The sequence below is a fragment of the Helianthus annuus genome, chromosome 7 (assembly GCF_002127325.2).
Source record: "Helianthus annuus cultivar XRQ/B chromosome 7, HanXRQr2.0-SUNRISE, whole genome shotgun sequence".
Classification (NCBI taxonomy): domain Eukaryota; kingdom Viridiplantae; phylum Streptophyta; class Magnoliopsida; order Asterales; family Asteraceae; genus Helianthus; species Helianthus annuus.
Window position 1 is genome coordinate 91,066,683 of NC_035439.2, and position 24,489 is coordinate 91,091,171.

The 24,489-nt window shown below is 35.4% G+C and overlaps 2 protein-coding genes and 1 long non-coding RNA gene across 3 annotated transcripts; 2 read left to right on the forward strand and 1 right to left on the reverse strand.

Annotated features, from left to right (window-relative positions):
* Positions 1 to 432: 432 nt before the first annotated feature.
* LOC110901803 lies at positions 433 to 1,272 on the reverse strand. Its single transcript, XM_022148583.1, has one exon. The coding sequence runs from the start codon at positions 1,270 to 1,272 to the stop codon at positions 433 to 435; it is 840 nt and encodes a 279-aa protein (XP_022004275.1).
* A 2,296-nt stretch (positions 1,273 to 3,568) lies between these two features.
* LOC110899461 (thaumatin-like protein 1b) lies at positions 3,569 to 7,376 on the forward strand. The gene is made up of 3 exons (XM_022146356.2): positions 3,569 to 4,116; positions 4,432 to 4,738; positions 7,020 to 7,376. Exons 1-3 carry the CDS (start codon positions 3,681 to 3,683, stop codon positions 7,150 to 7,152), a joined length of 876 nt encoding a protein of 291 aa, XP_022002048.1. The 5' UTR covers positions 3,569 to 3,680; the 3' UTR covers positions 7,153 to 7,376.
* Positions 7,377 to 16,892: 9,516 nt separating this feature from the next.
* LOC110903288 lies at positions 16,893 to 18,395 on the forward strand. The gene is made up of 3 exons (XR_002571819.2): positions 16,893 to 17,017; positions 17,530 to 17,583; positions 18,178 to 18,395. It is a non-coding gene; the product is annotated as an uncharacterized LOC110903288 (long non-coding RNA).
* The last annotated feature ends 6,094 nt before the right edge of the window (positions 18,396 to 24,489 follow it).

Sequence of the window (24,489 nt, forward strand, 5' to 3'; positions counted from 1 at the left end):
TCGGGTCGTGTTCGGGTTCTTATGTATGATACAATTTTCGGGTTCGGGTCGGATTCGGGTTTGTGTAAAATTTTCGGGTTCGGGTCGGGTTGAACCCGCCAACCCGCGAACACGACCCGTTTAGCACCCCTAATTTTTGGTCAACACGACCTTGTCCGACTCAATCACCATTTTGAACCCAAATTTGTTCAACTGCCACCCCGACAAAAGGTTCTTACGAATTTCTGAAACATACAACACGTTTGACAAGGTGAGTTCCTTTCTAGAAGTCATTTTTAGAACCACGTTCCCCTCACCTTTAATTTCGGCCGTGGCGGAGTTTCCCATAAAAGCCTTTTCTCCATTAGTCACCTCTTTGAAGGTGTTGAAAAGGCTCTTGTCGAAACACACATAACGGGTAGCCCCCGTATCAACCCACCAATCCTTGTTATTTTACCCGACCAAATTAACTTCAGTCACCAAAATCGAGAGATCCGTGACCATGGCAACCAGGTTGTTGACTTCATCAACCATGTTCACGTATCGAGCATTTTCCTTCTTGGGAAGTTTGCATTCGCTGGCCTTGTGGCCTTGCTTTTGACAATTATAACAAGTTCCTTGGAACTTCTTTTTCCCAACTCCTCCCTTAGGGCCAAGGTTGGAGCGTTTCCCATGACTTTTATTTCCACCCTTTCCACTGTTTTTTCCCTTTAAAGATTGGCCATGTTCAACAAGATTGGCCTTCACTGTTTCAGGACCATCAACCTTTTTTAGGGCCACTTTGTTGTCTCCTTCAATCCGAAGACGAATAACAAGATCTTCAATGGTCATCTCCTTTCGCTTATGCTTGAGATAGTTCTTGAAATCAACCCAAAATGGTGGCAATTTTTCGATCATTGCAGAAACTTGGAATGTTTCGCTGAGCATCATTCCTTCCGCATGAATATCATGAAGGATAACCTGCAATTCTTGGACTTGGCTCATGAACGTTTTATAGTCTATCATTTTAAAGTCCAAGAACTTAGCCACCACGAATTTCTTAGTGCTCGTATCTTCTGTTTTGTATTTGCGATCCAAAGACTCCCACAATTCTTTGGCAGTCTTTGCTTTGCAATACACATTATACAATGTATCCACCAAACCATTCAAAATAAAGTTGTGGCACAGGAAATCCGAATGATTCCAAGCATGCATCGCACTCACAGATTGACCATCCAAATCCCCTTCATCAACATGGGGTTTAGGTTCAGTCAAGAACCTTGCCAGGTTCAGCGTGGTCAGATAAAAGAACATCTTTTGCTGTCACTGTTTGAAATTCACACCACTGAATTTCTCTGGTTTCTCAGCATGCGACACTACATTAGGTAGTGGTGTCACTAGACCGGTAGTGACAGTAACAGCAGAAGTCATGACCGCAGAAACAGCACTGGTCATGACAGTAGAAACAGCAGTAGTCATCAGCTGGGATTCCATTCTGAAACGAAAAGAATGCAGAAACAATTAGTAAAACGGATCTGTTTAAGTTTGTTAGAAAACCTGTATAAAAGAATTGAACAGAAACTGGACAGAATGTAATAAAATTGAAGAAACAGTAAACGAGTGAATCGGGCTTGTGTTTGACATAATTCCCTTAAACAGATTCGTCGTCTGTTCCTAGGGTACGCTGCCGGACTTGAGCACTTTCCTGAAACAAAAAGAAGTTGTGTTGCAGAAACTGAGATCCGAACTTGATTGTCTCCCGCAAGCCCGGGTTTTCGGAGCTGCATTTGTGTCCGCAGGACGTGCGGGCATACGCGAGTTCAACTAATTCCGGTTCCATTTTTTGCACCCCCTGCGCGCGCGGGTAGGCCTTGTGGTAAAATATGTCATAAGACTTCAAAGGCTTCATTAAGGTTTCATTTTATAAATAGCCTATCTTTTTGTTCCCACACCAATATGAGAAAAGGTGAATTACCAACTTGAGACTTTCATTCACACAAAACTTCCAAGTTCCAACATGTATATAGTTTTCATTACAAACAAGTAAAACAACTACACTTTTGTGAAAGTGCACACAGAAGCTACCAATGTTTCTAATTTATTTGTTATTGGTTTATTTTAAATTATCTATACTTGTAAACCGATGTTGTCGCCAACACTTGACTATAGCAAAAAAGTATTTTGCGATTGTAACATTCTTGGATTTATTATTTTTAAGTCAAATCTATATATAAAAAAAATGTTAGTAGAACATGGATTTAATATGCATGATTTAGGCCATAAACTTCAACTTGTTTTAATCGTTGAACTTATTTGATTATCACCTAATACTTGTAAGCATGTGTTTGTTTCTTCATATTAATTTAATATAATATTGTCAAGCGTGTTTAAAAATATCTACCATTTATTGAATGAAAAGAAAATATATACTACCTTTAAGGCTTTAACTAATGAATTTAAAATCAATTAAACCATTTAAATAGAAGCAAATCGACAAGTTCATCCAGTTTGACATGTATATAGTTTGATTTTGAAGAAACCGTCCGGCTAACGGTTTGAATAGGGTTATAAACGAACCAAACGTTCAGTGAACAGTTCGTGAACCATTCAGCGGGAAGTTCGTTTATGTTCGTTAGTTTAATTAATGAACAAACATGAACAAAAAGTCTCGTTCAGTTAGTTAAATGAACGAACACGAACAAATGTGTCGTTCGTTCAATTACATTCGTGAACGTTTGATAATGTGTTCGTGACATTCGTTCATATTCGTTTGTTTATGTTGTTCATTAAAGATTTGTTAGCATTTATTTATTTTATCTAAACTTTTTATATTCTTTAATTTTTATTTTTATCATCACCCAAACAAATAAAATAGGAAACCCTATCTCCACCTCGTTTACGCACACTTCCCACTTTCTTTCTCATTATTCACATAAAAAACAATATCGACCTTCATTCAAATATTGGGCTTCAAGGTTTAGCGTCGCTCCCTCTCACCGTCCACCTCTAGCCACTATCGTCTTCGCCAATTTTATCTGTGTTCCTGAATCGTTCGTGAACGCGTTCCTTTCCTTAATGAACGAACACAAACAAAAAGTATCGTTTGGTAAGTGTTCATGAGCGGTTCATGAATACCTTATATCCTTAACGAACGAACATGAACAAGGCCTTGTTCGTGTTCCTTCGTTCGTTTACAGCCCTAGTTTCTAACATAAACTGTGTCATTAAATCAACTTAACCAAACCATAAACACTCTTGCTTTAACCTCTCGATAAAAGTAAAACATAACATGTTATTATATTGTATTGGAACCGATGATCTCCCTGGAAGCAGTTGTTTTATTGTCGGAGGTCTCTCTGGATACATTTCCATCTCCAGAGATAGAGTAAAGTTTGTCCACACCCCACCCTTCTTAGAGCGTACATGTAGATTTGCTATTTGTATCATTTACTAAGAATGGTTGTTGTTGTACTATTTATACCATCCATATAGGTTTTGCTTGATATTGAATATCAACCATATCAAAAGGGGTCAAGTATGATACATATATACATAAAAAAGGGACCAAAGTAGTAACTCCAACAGTATATATACACATCTTCATGTAGAGTGTGACCCAAAGACGGTTACAGAAACATAACGACCACCACTACATCTTCTCAGTTCTCCCCTTCTACCTTCACTTTCACCTGAAAATATTATAACCGCCACTGACGTCATCGATGTCGAAACTTCACTTGACTCTCACTCTCCTAACTCTCACTCTCATATCTACATTCAATTCAATCCAATCAACAACATTCACACTCACCAATCAGTGCTCGTATCCGGTCTGGACCGGCCTTCTCTCCGGTGCAGGCACTCCTCCTCTTCCAACCACCGGTTTCCCGCTCCAGCCGAGCCAATCGAACTCCATATCCATCCCTGCCGGCTGGTCCGGCCGAATTTGGGGCCGTACACTCTGCTCAACCGATTCCACCGGCCGGTTCACCTGTGTCACAGGTGATTGCGGCTCCGGTTCCGTTGAATGCAACGGAGGTGGAGCCGCACCTCCGGCTACCTTAGCCGAGTTCACTCTCAACGGAGCCAACGGTTTGGATTTCTATGATGTCAGCCTTGTTGACGGTTACAATCTCCCGATGATGATTCTACCACAAGGTGGATGATTGATTGTTAGCATAATAAAGAAGTTTTATTTATTCGTGGGCTTTAGCCGCTTAGTTAATTAACAGTGGCGAAGCTTGAGATTTCCGACCAGGGTCGAAAACGTATATACTGAAAATTTTTTATATGAAAACTACATATTATTCACTGCTGAGTGAAAAGTTCGGGGCCGGCCGCTCCCTCCGACCCACAAAGCTTCGCGCTTGCTAATTAGCCTTTGGCTTGGCTATATAATTTGTATTTCTATCCTTTTCTAATGCAATAAGTCCTAACCATTTTTTACTACTCTACATGTTTATCTTTTAATAGGTGATAACTGTAATGTCACTGGATGTTTCACTGACTTGAACAAAAACTGTCCGTCGGATCTCCGGTTAACCGGTGCGGGTGATGAATCGGTTGCTTGTAGGAGTGCTTGCGAGGCGTTTGGTGATCCAATGTATTGTTGTAGCGGGGCGTTTTCGACTCCACAAACGTGTAATCCCACATCGTATTCTGAGTATTTTAAAACTGCGTGTCCGACGGCGTATAGCTATGCGTATGATGACGGAACCAGCACTTTTACGTGTAATTCCGGCAACTATGTCATTGCTTTCTGCCCTACTCCGGCGAACAGGTATATTTACTAATTTATCCATTTCTTAATTGAGAAGAGCTACGGTTTTCTTTTGTCGTTTTATACAAATTTGTTATTTGTTGGTTTTGAGTCATTTTCTGTCATACGATGGGATCTAGATATAATATAAGAATATTTTGAACATCAAAAGCTACCAATTAGGCAATTACTCTCTCAGAATGTGAACTTTTTATTATTATTTTTTCTGTTTTTTTTTTTTATTTAGAGCATATTTTTTATTTGAATTACAACTATTTTAGTATATAATAGCAAATATAATTTAATACACACTTTCTGAAATGTTTATTTATCTACATTTTTTCACAAATCAAGTAAAATGTATTTTAACCATTATATACTAGAAGTTAAAAAAACAGTATATAAATTTAAAGACTAGAAAAAAAAAAAAAACTAAATAGGCATGTTACAAGAGGGTAATTAGTAATTAGGGTTGGCTAAATGCACCCCTTTTTTTACTAGTCATACCCCCCTTTCTAAAAATATAATTTAAAAGTTGTTAAATTTCACCCCTCTAAACGAATTCAAATATTGTTTTTGAAAACTATTGTGTTTCTATAATTTGAAGACACTTTCTCTTACTATATTTTATTATGTGTCTATAAAATGTCGTTAAAATTAATAAAAAAGATATTTTTTATACAATAAAAAAGTTCCAGAACTTTTCTTAAAAAAAATAGTTGCTTTTATATTTTTTATTTATTTCGTATTTTAGTTCTCTCATCTTTCTATTTCTATTTTTATTAGTATTATTATTATATTAAAATGTTTTTTAATATAATTAACAACTTTTATTTATTAAAAGTAATAAGACGTAAAAAGAAAATAAAACGTTAGTTAAGTTGGCTGGCTTTAAAGGTTCATTTAATTTTTTGTGCATCATTGTTTATACAAACCGAATTCGCATACCCACTTCAAGCCGCTATGAATAAAAAATTCATTTCAAAATTAAAATGACTCGCTTTAGTTTAAAACGTAAGAAAACGATTATTTTTCAAATAATAAAAAAAGTTTCTTTTTAAATAAAATAACGTTTTAAAAACAAATACTAGTAATAATAATAATTAAAGATAAAAAAATGAAAGAAAAACAAAAGGGTTTGAATTATATTAATGTAAAAGTTGAAGGAGGGGGTGCATTCAGTAGAAAAGGGGGTACATTTAGCAACACCCTTAGTAATTTTGTGTTAAATAAGATCAACCCATCATATAATCCAATATAATCCAGAGTAAATTGTTAAAATCGTCCATGAGGTTTGAGTATGTTTGTTATTTTCATCTGAAACAATTTTTTTTTACCATATATTCCTTCACTTTTGAGATATTTTGCTATTTTCATCCAAACGTCATACTTTTTTGCCAAAATCGTCCCTAAGATTTGTGATTTTTTTTTATTTTCATCCAAATGTTTGATAGAAAAAATAAAGGAAATTAGACGTTTGGATGACAACGGCAAAAAATCTCAAACGTGAAGGACTATATTGTACAAAAAAAAGTTGTTTTAGGATGCCCAAACTTCAGGGACGATTTTAGCAATTTACTCTATAATCCAATTCATTTTTTAGAGTTAATAGCCAAAATGGTCCCTGAGGTTTGCTCACTTTTGCCACTTTAGTCCAAAATCCAAAATTTTTAAATCTGGGTCCCTGAGGTTTGCAATTTGTTGCCATTTTAGTCCAGATTTCAAAAACCCCATTTTTTTACTGTTGCAACCAGCCTATTTTTTATGTCCCATATTCTATGTAAGACTTACCATTCAACTCCTTGTAATTTACACTAATTCATTTTACTCCCTTCTGCTTCTGAACTTATGATGAGCATATACTTTCTATAAAAAGACATCATTTTTATGTATTTTTAAACATTTAATACTATAAAAATATGCGTGGGAATAATAATATCTTTATGCCTCCGCTAAGATTCATATTTTATATTTGGATGGCAGAACTTATATTCGCCAGATTTAGAATATTTTTTACTTTTTGCATATTCAAGTCGACTTATATTTATTTAACAATACATTAAATACACAATATTCGACTTTAAATTAAACAATAAATGTATAAATATATGTGCTCATCAAAAGTCGGTGTGGCACTAACGAAAAATATATATAAAAAATAAATTTTCAGAAACATAATGCCGCCCATGTAACCGTGTTGTGTGTTGATCAGTCCTCCACTCATTTTTTTAAAAATTTTTCGATATTCTAATAATTATTTAAATATTTATCGATATTCTAAATATTATTAAATTGTGTGCAGCCGCAAAACCACAGGAGCCAGCCAATCGGCAGCTAGTAGCGGCAGCGGCTCATTGGCTAAAGCTTTTGGCGTTTCTTCCGTTACAATTCTTGCTTTCATATTGACGTCGGCTTTGGAGTTTATAGACTTATAATTTTAATGTTTTCTCTTTTTTTTTTTTTTTTTTTTTTTTTACTCGGCTTCAAATCTTCAATTTAACAAGCCGATTAAAGCTTCAAAAATGGCTTTAAATTTTCCAAGGTTAGTGGGGGCTTGTTAATTTTCTAGTTTGATTAGATCTTAAATAGGAAATCTTTAATTTATACAACTTTTTTGGCACATGTGCGAGTAAATTAATATATTGTTGGTTAAATATTATTGTATTGGTATGAGCAAAGATCTATACCTTTTAAGCTGTGATTTCGGTGTTATTATATTACGGCTTTTGAATGCTATAATTTATTTTTATAATTAACTAGGTCATTGAAATTAACTAAATTTCTTGTAATAATGTATGTCTTAGGATCAATAAAATACACGTAACGTCGTTCATGTAATGATTCAAAGATTCAACCCAATTCTAAATGTTTAAAACAACTACAATACTTTATTAACTAGTTAATGCTCGCGTTGCAGGGCGCTACGCCAAACATTTCTTCATCAATTAAAACAAGGGGAATTAGCATGTAATAATCCCAATTAGACGTCATTGCCATTGCCAGTCCCATCTTTGAATATTCCCCATGCCAGTCCCATTTTCCACTTATTTTTCCTCCACCGGTCCTCAGTTAAAAAAACTTAACGGAGTTAACTTTTTTTTCTGAATTACAAGCTGATGTTTTAGGGCTTTTGATCAGAATGAGAATACGAGTCGAATGATGTAAACTTACCTTGAAATTGTGCACCAAATGATGAAAAAACGGTGTTTCAATTTGGGTGTTTAAACTTCCAATTAACAAAAATCAAGTCGTTTGGAGCACCGTTTCGAGGTAAGTTTTACATTAATAGACTCGTATCCTCGTTCTGATCAAAAGCCCTAATACGTCAGTTTGTAATTCGGAAAAAAAACTTAACTCCGTTAAGTTTTTTAACTAAGGAACGGTGGAGGAAAAATATGTGAAAGGTGGGACTACCATGGGGAATATTCAAAGGTGGGGCTGACAATGGCCAATGACATCTAGTTGAGATTATTACAGGCCAATTCTCTTTAAAACAAAATGCTATCATAATTTTGTTAGGAAAAAAAACTAAAAGGATGAGAAAACTGTAATTATAAACTAGGGGCAAATTCGTAATTCGTCATGACCAATAAGTGAACGCTAGCGAATAAAAATTACATCAACTCAACCAATTAAAACAAAACACTAACATAGGTTCAAAAAACGAAAACGATGGCAGGACTGTAATTTTGACCTGAGGGAAATCGTAAATTATCAAAAGCTACAACAATGGAAGATAATTTTGAAATGGGGGTAAAATCGTAATTATGACTGGGGGTAAAAGCGCAATTTGTCAAAATTTACAACGATAGCAAAGTTGAAATTTTGAACTGAGGGTAAAATCATAATTTTAACAGGGGGTAAAATCGTAATTTGTCAACGTCTACAAAAATGTCTACAACAATGGGAAAATTGTAATTTTGAACTTGGGACAAAAGCGTAATTTTAAACTGAAAGCAAAATCGTAATTCAAAAGTGGTGTAAAATCGTAATTCGTTTGGGCCAATAGGGAAGAGCCAGACAGCTGACAGCTGTCTGACACTATTCCCCTCCATAGCATTTGTGTATGCATAAAATTATCATTTAAGTTTATCGTTCAATCATCTAGAAGTATACGATATCATAGCTTAAAGTTAAAACAAGTTTTTAATCCTTCCACTCTTATTTTTTAAGTTTACGGAGCCACCTGTCGTTGTATAGCTGCTTTTAGGTGGAGGTTATGTCTAATTGACAAAGTCATTGGAGTTAAAGTGATGTTTCTCTTATTAACAACAGTTCGAGTGCCGCCGAAGACGAATTAAAAGAAAATCTATAAAGTTGCACTTAAAAAAAATATACATCCATTGTGTCTATGAATGGAGTTTAATATTTTATAAGAGTGGGGTCCAGTAAGTTATTAATTTGAATTTGTTATGTATTTATATGAAACTTAATATGTAAAGTCGACTCAATAGAATCTTATTTGAGCCTAGTTTCAAAGAAAGAAAAAATATATCCTAGATATTTGTGTCTTAAACATGGTTTCAAATAAAGCAAGTTGTCTTATTCTAAAAATTAAATTACTATTTTTACCCTTATGGTTTAGTGAGTTTGACCCTTTAGTTTAAAAAGAAAACTTTTGACATATCAAATACTGAAGTTAGGGCTTTAAACGAGCCGAATGTTTAGCGAACAATTCGTGAACCGTCCGGGAGAAGTTCGTTTATGTTCGTTCGTTTAATAAACGAACGAACATGAACAAGAAATTTCGTTCGATTAGTTAAATGAATGAACATGAACAGAGGTCTCGTTCGTTCGATTGTGTTCGTGAACGTTCGGTAAGGTGTTCGTGAACATCCGTCGAATTGCGTTCGTTTATGTTCGTATGTTTGTGTTTTAATTGAAGATCTTTGTATTTTCTTATATTTTATTTATACTTTTTATATTATTAAACTTTATTTATTTTATTACCCTAACAATGAAACTACCACTTTCACTTTGTTTATGCATCATTTCCCTTTCATTTCTCATTATTTACATCGGCGAATACGATCGACCTCCGTTCCACAATAAGGGATTCAAGTTCGAGTGCTACTCTCTGGGCCATCTATCTTTATCCTTCGTCGTGTTCGCCAAATTTATTTGTGTTCGTGAACCGTTCGCGAACACGCTCATTTCCTTAATGAACGAGCACGAACATAAAATCTCGTTCGGTAAGTGTTCATGAACCGTTCGTGAACACATTTATTTCCTTAACGTACGAACATGAACAAGGCCTTGTTCGTGTTCGTTCGGTTCGTTTACAACCCTAACTGAGGTTGTATTTTTTATGGTTTTGGCTTTTTACACTAACCTTGTTACTTTCGTCTAATTAAATCTAAGGGTATTTTAGTCCTTTTACACATTAGGAGTTGTTTATGTAAATTACAAAAAAAAAGAGACTATTTATGTAATTGTTTAAGTTTTTATATTATTTTCTTATTTTAACGATTAATATTTAATAAAGTACGTTTTAAATATACAAATTTGTTTTTTTATAAACGTTGCTTTGAAATTCATTTGTTTTTTAAACCTTTTTTAAAACCGTCCATCTTTTTTGAAATCATTCATTTTTTAAAAATCGTCATGTTAAAGTCATTCATTTTTTTAATAAATCATTTTTATCGTTCTATTTAAAATTGTTTGTTTATTAAACTTTTTCTAAAGAAATTGTTTTTTTAATCATGCATTTTAAATTAGTTCTTTTTAAGATACTTTATTTTTTAAACTCTGTATTCTATAATTTTACTTATAGCCATTAGGAAAAAGAAAATTCAAAAAAACGAACAATTTAAAAATCAGAGGAATTTAAAAACAAACAGATTTAAACAAAGGAACGACTTGAGAAACCGAAGATTTTTAAAAATGACAATTGTAAAAAAAATAAAAGGTATTAAAAAATAATTTAATGTAATTATTTAAAAAGCAAACGATTTTAATTAACAAAAGGTTAAAAAATGAACGGTCCAATTGAAGATTTGAGAAAAGATTAACAATAAAAAGTTTGAAAAAATCCTTCACTTTTCAAACTTTTTTATGAACGGTTCGTCTTTTTTTAATCTTCCATTTCTTTGAACTGTTCATTTGTTGAAAATTTGGTCGTATTTTTAACCTTTTGTTTATTTAAATTTGTTCGCATTTTAAACCTCGGTATCTTTTCATCACTATACTACGTCCGCGATGGATGCACTTGCCCTAACGTGTGTAGAGTGATAGTATTATATCGCGTTTTATAAATTTAAAACTTGATTCGTGAGTAAAAAGAGCTTAAAATATATCTAAAAATTATATACACACATGCACACGTCACCTGCCCCTTTTTGTTGCGCATCTGTTGTGCAGCTTTGAACTGGTGGTTTTCAGTAGATAACACTATGGAGGGAGTTTTTGTGAGAGGTGTCCAGTGCCTCTCTCTGTTCTCTTGTTTGATCTCTTTCCGGTATCCGATCCGATTGATGGTTACTCGCGCGTCTTCTTGAGGCCTTTCATTATAACCAGACGTCTTCCAAGCAGGGATTCGCCCTTTTTTGTTACGTCTCTCATTGGTGTGCTGGTTATAATTGTATTAACGGCTTTCATCGCCGGTCAGTTGTTTCTCCGTTTGCGCAATAATCTTAGTTGCTTCAATGAATGTCTCCCAATCTTTTGAGCCACCGACTCTTCCTCTCACTCTTCATATTAAATCATCGCTTTTGACAGCGCGCATGAAATGCGCGCACGTAATTTCATCGCCAACATTGTCGATTTCTAGACATTCCTTGTTATATCTCGTGATGAAGTCTTCGATGCCCTCGTTATCTTTGCGCCAGATGTTCAGGACGTCAGCTGGGACTCTAGTATATCTGCGCTGCTGGCTAATCTTTCAAGATGGTAAGCTGTCAAACCGTCTAGAAATCCATCCATGACTTCATCTTTCTAGATGGTAAGCTGTCAAACCATGCGCGTGCTGCGCCTACGAAAGTTTGGACAAACAAATGACACCATGTTGGAAGTGACCATCTTCCTACAACTCCTGCACTTATGAACACTTGAATATGGTCATCCGGGTCTGTGAGCCCATTGCACTTCCCGACATTGTGTGGCAGTTTTGTTTTTTCTAGTGTAGCCATGGCAATTTCCCTGATAAACTTAGATTTTTCAGCTACACCTTGTGGTCTGTAACTTAAGGTGAAATCTTATTCTGCTTCTAGATTGTACCCTGCAGGCGCACGGGGTTTGTATGGTTCATGGTTTGGTGGGAGCCTGCTGAACACGCTCGTATTATCTCCATCTTGATAAGACAGATCATAATCATTTGACATACCTTCAAATTCTTTCTCCATCCCACGCGGACCTAGTCGTTCGCGTACTTGCATGCGCATTCTAGGTCGTGTGAGATGAGAGTAGTTGGGATTTCTGGTGTTGCAATACGTGTGACACGTACTGCTGATATTATGATAACTGTCCCTTGGATGTTGTTGCTGGTACGCCTCAGTATCGTAAGTCGATTCTCGGTGAAGTGACGAAACCCTTTGCGATGGGTGTTGCTATGTGTGTTGCGCATGCACTTGCTGCATTGGTGTTTATGCTGGGAACTGCACCTGTGCGCACATCTGTGTGTACGTCATGTATAGTACTGCCTGTGAGTTAGCGTACCATGAAGCTGGTGTTTCTCCTTCTGGCAGTGAAGGGAAAACCATGTTGATTGTACTTGTAGTTGGTGCGCCGGGAGTCATATGTTGGTTTGCTCGTGTAGCACTATCAAAGACATTAGTAACTCCGGCATCAGTGAACTCTCCCCCGACATGCTCGTCCCTTTGGTGGTGTTGGACTTGTGCGTTGTCCGCCGTCGCACCAAACGGAGAGCCTTCACCGCCGATGTGAAAAGAAGAGTTTGGTTCAGCCATTGAAGAGTGTTTTTGAAAAGAAAAGAGATGAAAATGGTTGTAAAAATGCGGTGGGCGCCAATGATGAAACACTGGATAATACTAGACTATCTTAGCTGGTCGTCTTGTGTCCTATGGTTCAATCTCTATCCTTCACTCGTCGAATAGCTGATTCCACAAGGATGTCCTGCAAAACGAACAACACCGGTGACTTACCACAAGGAGGAGATGATGGAGGTTCTCCTTGTGACAACCCTCCGGGGTGAGAATAAGTAATCGTTTTGAGGATAAGTGTGTGTTTAGAATAAGACAGTGAGAAATCGAATCCTTAAACTTTGAGGTAGTGTCTATATTTATAGCCGGAGAATAGTGAAGGAGGAGACCTGCCAGCTAGCCAGCGTTCGTCAGCTGTCCGACCAGGAGGAAAATCCGTTCTGTCACCTCTGACGTTGTCAGTCTCTGAGGTGACGTGTCGTACGGTTATTCGCTCCAGCTAGGCATTCGCTTGTACTGGCTGTCGTCTTGTCCTCCCAGGATCTTGCAACCGTTGCTGGCGTCTCGCTATTGGTGCCACCTGTCGTCATTTCTGTCTACAGGAGCATCTTCTTGTCACCAAGTGCCTTCTTCCAAAAGCTTCTAGAACCTTCTGAATGTCTTTGTGTGTCGAGGACGCCAGCTTGGAGTGGTGTAATCCCTGACATGTGTTCTCATATGAATTGGGATCATACCTCTTCAGGTGTATCCATCGTGTGTGTATAAGTTCTTTTTTAAAAGTATATTATAGTGTTTCATTTTTCATTTCATTTAAAATTGTAGATGCCCATCGTTTCACACTTTATGTGGTCGCCTTGTTGAATGTTTATTAAACACATGGCCTTTTACCTGATTCTTCTAGAAGATAAGTTGGTAGATTGCTTTACTTGAGCTTTATGAGGTTGTTCAACATTTAAGTCAGTTTATTTCTACTGCTACTAGTACATATATGCAAGAAACTCTTCATTTGCTTAGATTTTCTTTTTAGTTTTTTGAACAGCCAAACAAACCAAGTTTGCTTTGATATCTAGCAATGTTTCAAAAAGGGTTGTTGCCTAGCTATAAATTACTAGTTGTTTCATTAATCATATGACAGGACATTATACCACTAATTAGATGCTTGCTTTTGCTCTATTATACTCGCTTTTGCTCTATTATATAAGTCAATATTATTCGTTTTACCAATGACGTGCCAATGACTTTAGTTTTATCACTCGGTAGGAACTTCCTAAGAGGTAACCGATCTTTAATTTCTTTCGTCTAAACATACTTTACCGTAGATTCTCTTTTCATCCATTATTAATGCACTCAAAATGTGTTATCACAATTAATGGGTGACATTCTTTATGACAGTGCATTTCCTGTACACAGACAACGTGTGACTTACATAAAGTGTTATAATCGAACACACTTTGAATTCATCGTCCTTGATAATACTTAACCGACCATCCTAAATACAACTTGAGGGTTAATCTTAAATTTTTACTTTTTCTTTTATGTAAACCTAAAGTAAATCATAGTATTACCATATGGTTGGTCTTTGTGGTTAATGAAAAGTAATAAAGTTGGGTACTAAGAGGGTCTTTGGGATTACGTTTTGAAGTGATTATTTGATTATTGCGTTTGTAAAACATAAATAATCTAAAAAAGTGTTTGGATGAAAAAGTGATTATCTGCGTTTTGGAGAAACATGTACCTACATGCTTTTTCAAAACGCAGTTTTGAAAACGCAACACCAAACACCCCTAACTATAAAGTAACATTTTGGGTATTGGGGATGGATCATGAGAAAACCAAAAAACCAACTAAAAAAAACCTAAAAAACATACCAATTTTTTTTTACAATTTTTTTTATTGATTTTCGCTAATTTCTCATTTATATATAGTTTTCTCATGATCCTCTCCCTTGGAGTATTAACTTTTAATTTTGTAACATCTTAAAGTAGTCAAAAACAAACTAAGAATAAATGGTATTTTTCATAATTTCACATCTTAGGGTGGAGGGTATGGTTCAATCACTCTAAGGTGTTTGAGTCATTCTCTACCCAATAATAGCATGCCATGTCAACTCTCTATTCTACTCCCCATTTTACACTCAATCACTAGGTATGGTTCAAACACCCCTCATTAAAAAAAAATTGATTGGTTGTATCTCTCATCTCCTCTCCTCTTTCCTCTCATCAGTGACTATACACCGAAATCAACCCTCCCCACTCATCGATCCCCACTCACCAATGGACCCGGTGTGGTTCACCGATCGGTGACCCCCATCCCTTAATGAGATCCCCGCAACCATACCGCCCTCCCTTAGTATCCAAAACTATGCTATTTTTGAGAAAATGAACTCTTATCATTTCAAACACAGCTTTTCGTTTTCTTTTATTATCTAACATTTTTTTAACTATTTAACAGAATAATTTTTTAAATGATGAAAAACAATTATTATATATTCTAAAACATTTTATCTACGTGACGGCGTATTTTTATCTACGTTTTGTTGTGTCAAACTGATCCGAACCCACAACATATTTTCTTATCTAACTTTCATTGTGTGAAACCGAGCCGAAGTCATGATATTTTTTTTATCTACGTATCGTTGTGTAAAATCGAGTCGAAGTCACAACATATTTTTTTATCTACATTTTGTTATGTAAAAAGTTAAATATTCTAAAATATTTTATCTACATCACTACATGTTTTTTTATTTACGTTTTATTATGTGAAAAGACAAACTTACGATGTATTTTTCATCTACGTTTTGTTATGTGAAAAGTTATATGTTCTAAAAAAATTATCTACTCCATGACAAATTTAATATTTGTGTTTCGTTGTGTGAAACCAAACCAAACTTACGACGTATTTTATTTGTGTTTCGTTGAGTGAAAAGTTATATATTCTAAAAGATTTTATTTACGTAACGACATATCTTTTATCTACATTTGGTTGTGTAAAACCGAGTCAAACTCATGACATATTTTTTCATCTATGTTTCATTGTGTGAAAATTTATGTATTCTAAACGATTTTATGTATGTCAAGATGTATTTTTTTTATCTGCGTTTCGTTGTGTAAAACCGAGATGAACTGAAGACATATTTTTATATCTACGTTTTGTTATGTGAAAAGTTATATATTCTAACAATTTTAAATGCCCTCACGTGCATCGCATGTGAGGCCATTTAACTGAGTTTTTTTTACTAGGTTAGGTGTAAATGTTATGAGGTGTAACAAAACAAGAACGTAAAGGTTGGTTTTTGCCGATTTCATAGTGAAAAGTATAAAGTGCGGTTTGGGGCAGACATAAAGGTTGATTTCTGCAATTCTGTCTATTTTAAATTCGCCAAAACTTTCTGAATCATATCATAACATTCTTATTCATAGTTATAGTTTCTTCTAATACATTCTCATAAAATTTTTTGACTACTAAGAATAAATGTTTTAGTTGAGTTTTGAATCTAAGTGGGGATAGATGAAAAAAGAGATTGCAGAATTTAGTGAAGCGAATTACTCGACCTAAAACAAAAATCGCAAGTTCGTACGGCGTCATTGGGGGTGAGAACTCAACTTACTTGATAGGTGTATAAATAGCCGAGTCGGTCGAAGTAGAATTAACGGTTTAACAATTAATAATGAATGGTGCATCAACCCAAGCGCCATAAAAGAAGAAACACTAACATTTTTCTCAAATTGTTTCAAGGAGCCTGTCGGTATTCGGCCTTAGTTTCGCTGCAGACATCTCAAGACCTTATCGAATGAAGACGGTGGATTTCTTATATGTTCTTTCTCAAGAGCTGAAGTGAAAGATGTTGTTTGGGATTGCGGGGATGACCGGGCACCCGAACCGGACGACTTCAATTTCAAATTTATGAAGAGATTATAGGATATCCTTGGTGATGATTTTTTTCAATCTTTTGCAGCATTTTCATGATCCCGGGTCTATTAGCCACGGATGCTCCTCGGATTTTATTACACTCATCTCAAAATCAAATAATGCCACAAGTCTTAACGAGTTCCCGCCTACAAGCCTAATATGTAATACCCCAAAAATGTTTTAGTGTACATGTGGGTGTAAAAATAATTAGAAAGCATAACTTAGTTAGAATATATGTGAAATATTATCTTATGAATGAGCTATGACCAAAAATTAAGTAAACACTTAATTTGGGGGGACTAAACTTGTACATGGAGAAAGAAGTTTATTAAAATAAAACGTGAAACACAAACACACACATTTGGTGTGTGTGTGTGTGTGTGTGTCGCTCCAGGCAAGAGAAAAAGGAAGGAAACCCTCACAAATCAGAAGTTAGTAAAATAGGAAAGGAAATTCAAAGCAAATCATATGCATGTGCCTTAATTTGCAATCATCTAAGTTTACTCAACAAGTGGTAAGTTGACTTTCATAATTTCATGATTTTGTAGAAAGTGGGTTTCAACCCAATCATGAGTTCATGTAAAAATTTGTGTAATTGTAAGTTAGGATTACACTATAGAACAAGAATTATGTTTGATTTTGGTCATTTGGATAATTTAAAGTAGAAACCTAATTGATGTAGTATTATGATGAATGTGATGTTTATGTAGATGTAACTATAAGTAACTTTGATTTATAATCTTGTATGAGTAGGAAATTATAGACAAAATTGATGTAGATTAAGAAGAATAGGTGAATTTGATTGATTATGATAATCCATGTTATGATTTAGTAAAAGTATGCTTAGAATACTTGTACTTTATGCTTTGTTAATATTATGCACACCAAGTGTTCGATGAAATGTTTAAAGTAATGAATGTGTAAATTTCTGAAATGTGATGATAACATTCATGTTTGGAATATGAGAATTATTGTATATGATGGAATGAACTCGTTGGGCTAAATGAACGGATGCGTGTAATGTAGGAATGAAAGAAGAAGCCCCAAGCACCAAGAAAACAGAAAGCACGCAAGACCAAGGTATGTTACTTTATGCATACTTTTTTATTCCGTTATTATAATGCTTTTATGCGAAACCCATAGTAATGTTAGCTTACGGTAAATTATAGCATGTAGTCTAACCCGATATGAATGGGTCATATGAATGGAAATTGTTATGTGAAAGTATGAATCCTAATCGGCTCGTCACAAACGAATCGAATGGATGAGAAGCTATGCGAAAAAGATGAGTATGTGATAACTCGACATGAACGGGTCATATGGAATGTAATATTAAGAGATGAGATAGAGGTATTAGATCCATTATAAATGGATCATACAAATGTATGTATTATTACAAGTTTAAAGAAGTATGTATATTGACTCGTTACTAACGGGTCAAGTAAATGAGAATGTTATGTGAAAGTATAGAATGGAAAGTATGGACTCGTTAGAGAGGAGTCCATTGTATGAATAGTTTATGAATCGAGTTTGGATAGATACTTATTATTATGATATATCTATTGAAGTTAAACATAGATGTGTATGTATAAATTACGAAGTAAGATCGTGTATAGTCGATGAAGATAGCAAAGAATTTAATGAAATTAATAAAGGAGTTTTGTTTTGTTGTAGGTAAATCCGCGATTTAGATGGTTTGGCGAACTTGGAACGAACGCACACAATATCCGCTCACAATGCGCTTCCGAAGTTACCTTCTTGAAATGGGTCAAAACTTTGGTTATATTCTTAAAATCAAGAACATGTAAATCTTTTGGTTGTTATTAAGTCTAATGGAATCTATGTCTAGAAATCTTGTAACTAGATAACGTCAAACATGTTTTCCCCTTTTGTAAAGATGGTATTTAAAATGATATGTTTGCGAAAAAGTTACAATGATTTTCTAAGTCCTTTTGTGTTTAGTTATCTTTCTGTTAAATAGATGTTTGAAAGTTAAGGGCGTAACATAATCGGTTGTATAAACAAAGTTATCTCGAAAGTTTTAGCTAATCGGCTTAAAAAGGTTATTCACTCAATCATATCTGAGGAACAGTCGCCGTTTTTGGCAAATCACAACATCTTGGATGGGCCGATGATAATCAACGAAGTCCTGTATTGGGTTAAGCAAGTTAAATCTAAGGTTCTCCTCTTAAAGGTTGATTTCAACAACGCTTTCGACTCCATTTCTTCCGTTTTAATAAATGGGTCTCCAACTAAGGAATTTTCATATGAACGTGGGGTTAGACAAGATGATCCTCTTTCACCTTTCATTTTTATCCTTGCTATCGAAGCATTCCCATCTTTTGTTACTGGTGATAACAATCTTAGTTTCATTCATGGTATTCCAATTCCTAACGGAGGTGTCACACCCCGATATTTCCACATATAACCGGTGGGCCCGGTGGGGAGTATCGTGACGTAGTTAATATCATCATAGTCAAATATACATAATTTAATGCACAGCGGAAGTCTAGGAAGAAAATATTAATACAAACCGAAATGCAGAGTATAATAAACTATTATACAAACGGTTGTGAGTGGATCCACAGGCGGATCTAAAGTAGAATACACATTATTGTTCAACAGACTTTAAGCACTAAGAATTTGCAAGATTCCTTAATTAGAGCTCAGGAGCTTCCAACCATTTTCACGTAGTACCTGCCACTTAGTCTTTTTGAAAATACGTCAGTTTACACTGGTAAATACAATTAACTGACTCTTTTGAAAAGTGTTTATAAAATTGGTTTGGATGCACAAGGCATAAAATCTTTTATAACTTGGGACAATTATTTAAAAATAATCTTGTATACAGATTTATATGTTTGTCGTTCGTTCAGGGCCCGGTTAGAAGAGCCGAGACAAGATTAATAGACACACCACTTAGTATAGGCCCACAAGAAGTTTCCTCACAAGTGAGATACTGTTTTACATACGCAACTGTCAGGTGTATGCCTACACCTCGTGCTTAAGTCGTGGGCATTTCTAATGAATGAGCCGAGGATATCCAGGACACGGTCATTAACCCCCCAAAGGCATTGCATCAAACGAAACAGATTAAAACGGGTTATGTAAATTTATTAATCACAATCTGATTAAGAGATTTCATACCTGACCAAGCGGTAGGTATTATTAAATACCGTATCCCAAGCCCGTATAACGGAAAATAAGTTAAAAGTATTTACCTGAGCTAAAATGTAATTTATTCTCAGCTGTATATTCTAATCAGCAAGTGTAGGTAGCTTTTACTGGGCTCCTAATCTGGAACGAATATTTTAATATCCTATAAGATTTCCTAACAGGTCTTATTTAAGTTGTAACTTAGACCGGTTAGTTTTAAAGAAGAGTTTATGTCACGAAACACTAGATTAAGTGATGACCGGATTAGAATGTGATTTAGACCCAACAAGTATGAAGACTTGTGTAAAATGGGTAAACTAAATACATTCTGGATTCTGAAGTAAAAATGACAAGGTTTGACCCGTTTCGACTAATTTATGCAAACTAGTTACATAAATCGTACCAAACATGTATATGCGTAACGGGTAACTGAATGAGTCATGTACAAGTTCTATAAGTTATTTTGCTTAAATTATGTCGTGATATCAATAGGATACCTTCCATTATGCCCAAAACGAGTTTAAAATCAATTTAAGCCCCAAAAGTGTATTTTGGTCATTTTAAAGTTTATAAAAGAGGATAAATAGCAAACTGAGGTTCTGGTCTAAATTATACAGTAAAAATATTAATTTTTATCAAGTTACATCAGCAAGATATCATATATATGTGAGGTTCATCATTTATGGCCAAACTATGCACTATAGGGGCATTTTGGTCATTTCACATATGCCTTCAAGGTTAAATTTGGAAATCTGAGTTCAAGACTTATGCTTACTATTAAAGTATAAAAATTTATTTTTAAAATCAGTAGGTAACAAGTCTTAAGCGTTAAATATGGTTTTAAACCATACTATGCGCCTATTTCGCATAAAAGTCGGTATTTAACAATATTCGGGTTGTTTAAGGAAATCTGAGATTTTGATTAGTTCCAAGTGTTTAAAATATCTTATTTAACATATGACATCAGTTGAAAAAGGTTTGGTATGCAAGTCATATATTAAACTCATTTTATTAACAAAAAGGGCTTTGTCGTCAATTACCAAATTTATGCTAGAACTCTATGTTATGATCAGTATAAAATTTGACAAAAATTTCCAAAAATCCCAAAATATTATATCATAACAGTGGGTAGAAAGTTTGGTGCCAAAATTGGGTTTAAATATGATTTATGCCAAAAATGCTATTTAATTAATAAAAAGCTTTTGTTTTACGATATCTTGCATAACTTTTATTTTAGCCCATAAACTGATGTCAAATTTTTAAGAAATACTTATTTATCAGTAATAAAACTTTTTGTCCTCTCACATTTTCAGAAATCTCGTTTTAATATCAAAAGGGCATAATAGTCAACTTTTAAGCAAATAACGGAAACATGCATATGAACTCTAATTCTGAAGGACCATGTAGTATAACTTCAGAGGGTTATACTAATATATAATACGGTCACGAAGGAACCCTAAGGCATAATAAAACTAAGCTAATTCAGGTCAGAACTGAAAGTCAAAGCAAAAGTCAACTTTTGCGACTTTCGGTTGCGAACCGAGCCTAAACTCAGAATTGTCGGGTTGAACATGCCTAGACATGTTCAATTAATATTTACCAAGTTATTAAAGTGACAAAACTGATTTTATAGCTTCTACATTATCAGTTATGAATTTTATTTAAAAACTGACCCGTTTGACTTTTATTTTAATTACTTTGACCCGACAATTAACTAAGTAATTGTGATAATTAGGAGGTGCCCTTTTGAGGGTTTAACACCTACCTAATTACGACCACGTAGCTATGTTCGTTGCGAACCATGGCTCGACCATACAAGGTCTAACTAAAAGTCAAAGCATTTATTGCAAACGCTTGACTTTTCGGCTTTAAGAGCCAAACAAAATAACTAAGCACGAAAGGAACACTTACAAGTGGTCCTTAGGACTGAAAAGAACTCAAAAGGAGGTTCCAAATGTTCAGGATCCTCAGATTTGAGAGAGAGAGAGAGAGAGAGAGAGAGCAAGAACTCAAGAAATGGTGCAAGGAAAGTGGTGAGAATACCCACCTATTTATAGTGTTTGGAGGTTGTATGGATGATCAACAAGTGTTATGGGAGCTTATAAGATCATGCCAAGTGCCCTAACAGGTGTCTAATACCATCAACAAGCCCCTAGATTCGAAATATGTGAGATAAGGGAGGAAACAAGGGCTGCACACAATATTTTCTGTTACTGGCATTCGTATACGAACCGTATGGGTCCTGTATACGGTCCGTAAGGACCAGGCCAGCTCACCATAAGTTTCATTTATTGTCATATTTGGCCCCTGCACTTCCGAACTCATCCGAAACGATGTTTTTAGCACACAAGGCCTTGTATTTCCAACATTAGGCACATCTAAGAGTATAACTAAGCATCATAAACTTCTCGATACGTTAAAAGAGTCAGTCAAAGGCCTAGTTTGACATATTGATGCTTTTAACCCTTCAATTTGCGAACTTGCGCGAATTATCGCGAAATGGCGTAAAAGCCTTACAAGGTTAATAACAAGCATTCCCAAGAGTATAATGGAGTATTACGACACTCCAGTTCACACCAGTTCGCTTAAATGGTCGCTCAAAGGTGTAGTTTTAAATGTTGACGCTTTTGGTCCTTTTAACGCGCAAACTTGCGCGTGTTATCGTTTTATTGCGTCAAAGCCCTATGTTATCCATATTGGGCATTCCCGAGAGTATTATCAAACATTACGATGCTTCGGGTTTGTTAAAAGGTCACTCAGAGGTAAGAATTAACATGTTGATACTTTTAACCCTTTTTAACGCACAAACTTGTGCGTATTGTTGTTTATCGACATTAAAGCCCTAAATGGCCAATGTTTTGTATTCCCAAGAATATGATCAGATGTAATAATGTTTCGGGTTCGATAAAAGGTCTCTCAGAGGTATAATTAAACATGTTGACGCTTCTAACCCTTTGTTGCGCAAACTTTCGATTTATTATGCAAACGGTTTCGCTTATCCAACAAGTGGCTTATTATGAGAATATGAATATCGTGTGAGGTTATTTAGAGACTTAGTTTAAGCATGTTAACACTTCCAGTCCTTCCAAAATCAAAGTTTTTGATTTTTCGCGAAATTAGTCCCTCATAGTCAATGATTGACTTTATTAAGGTTTAGTACACGTGTCAACACATCATTGGACGTGATTTTATGAGGTGTTACAGAAGGACCGATCACTCACCTAATCTTCGCAAACGATGTACTTTTGGTTGTGATTGGTCGGATTCGAATGCTAAGAACGTCCGAAGAATTATGCGGTGTTTCACTATCGTATCCGGGTTAAAACTCAACTATAGGAAATCTTGTCTATATGGTGTAGGGGTAAACATGGATGAGGCAGAAAATATGGCAGTGATTATGCATTGCTAGGTGGGGTGTTTCTCCTTTATTTATCTGGGTATCTACTTTGGAGTCAAAATGAATAAATGCTCGAATTGGTCGCCAGTTATTGAAGCTTTTGAACACCGTTTGATGCAATGGAAGGCTGCAACTCTCTTAGTTGGGGGCAGGGCTACTCTGCTTAGAGTGGCCCTCGACAATCTACCGACATACTACTTCTCTCTATTCAAAGCTCCAAAAAAACATGTTGGTTAAACTCAAACAAATTCGACACAATTTTTTCCAGGGGGTGGGGTACGAGTGAAAAATCAAAGATGGCTTGGGTTAAATTGTCTGGTGTTATTGATCCTCTTAAATCGGGTGGGTTGGGTTTCGATTCCCTGCTTGACTTTAACGAACCCTCATTTCTAAATGGGATTGGCGTTTAAAAATGAACGAAACCGGCTTTGGAGAAAGGTTATCATGGGGCTGCATTTCTCGGCTCGCATGTGGGAGTTTCTGCCTTTGAAATCTGGTAGAGCGAACGTTTGGAACAATATTAATAAAATTGAAACCGAATTATGGTCCAGAAACATCTTTCTCAACAGCTTAGTTAAGGTGTTCCGGGGAATGGTTCTTCTATCTGATTCTGGATAGATTTTTCGGATCGGCTCGAGGGCTTTAAAAGATTTATTTCCGGCTTTATTCCGTTTGGAGCATTCGTAACTTTGCTTCGTCAGTGAGAGAATCCCCAATACTGGCGGTCCATTACTTTGATCCTGAATAGGACTCCTTCATTTCAGATTGAACTGTCTGAGTCGTAGGATTGTATAATCCTTCTCGGATCGGTCTTAATGACATCTCGAATTCCTGGTCATGGCAAGCTAGCTCGGATGGAGTTTTCTCAGTCAAGTTTATTAGAAACCTCATGGCTCCCCAAGTCGTCTCAAACGATGGCACATCTTTTTCTTGGAACAATTGGCTTCCACAAAAAGTAAATATTTTCAGTTGGCATCTTGCTCGTAACAGGTTTGTAACACCCCGTGTTTCGAAAGACAAAGTCAAAGTCAAGATTGAAGTCAAAGGAAGAAAAGATTGCTAATTGCGATCTGTCACTCCTTGCTCAATTCCTATTTTGACTTCTTTGACTTATAGTTAGTCTTTTTATTGTTTATGTTAGTTGTATTATGTGGAGTATCTATTAATAATCGAGGTTTTTAACGATGTTTATCGCATATTTTATCGCTTTATCGCAAATCGCAATCGCGCTCGCAACTCAAATTATGTGCTCTGATTATTGTTTTACGTGTGTGTGCCTCTTACGTGTTACTTGTGCATGTTTATTTGTGTTTATGTTGTGGTGATCAATCGAAACGTAATCGAAACGCTATCGCAATCGAATCGCAAACGCTAAACGTAGATAATTAGGATGATTGTATGTTAGATATAGTAGTTAGGATTAAAAGTAATTT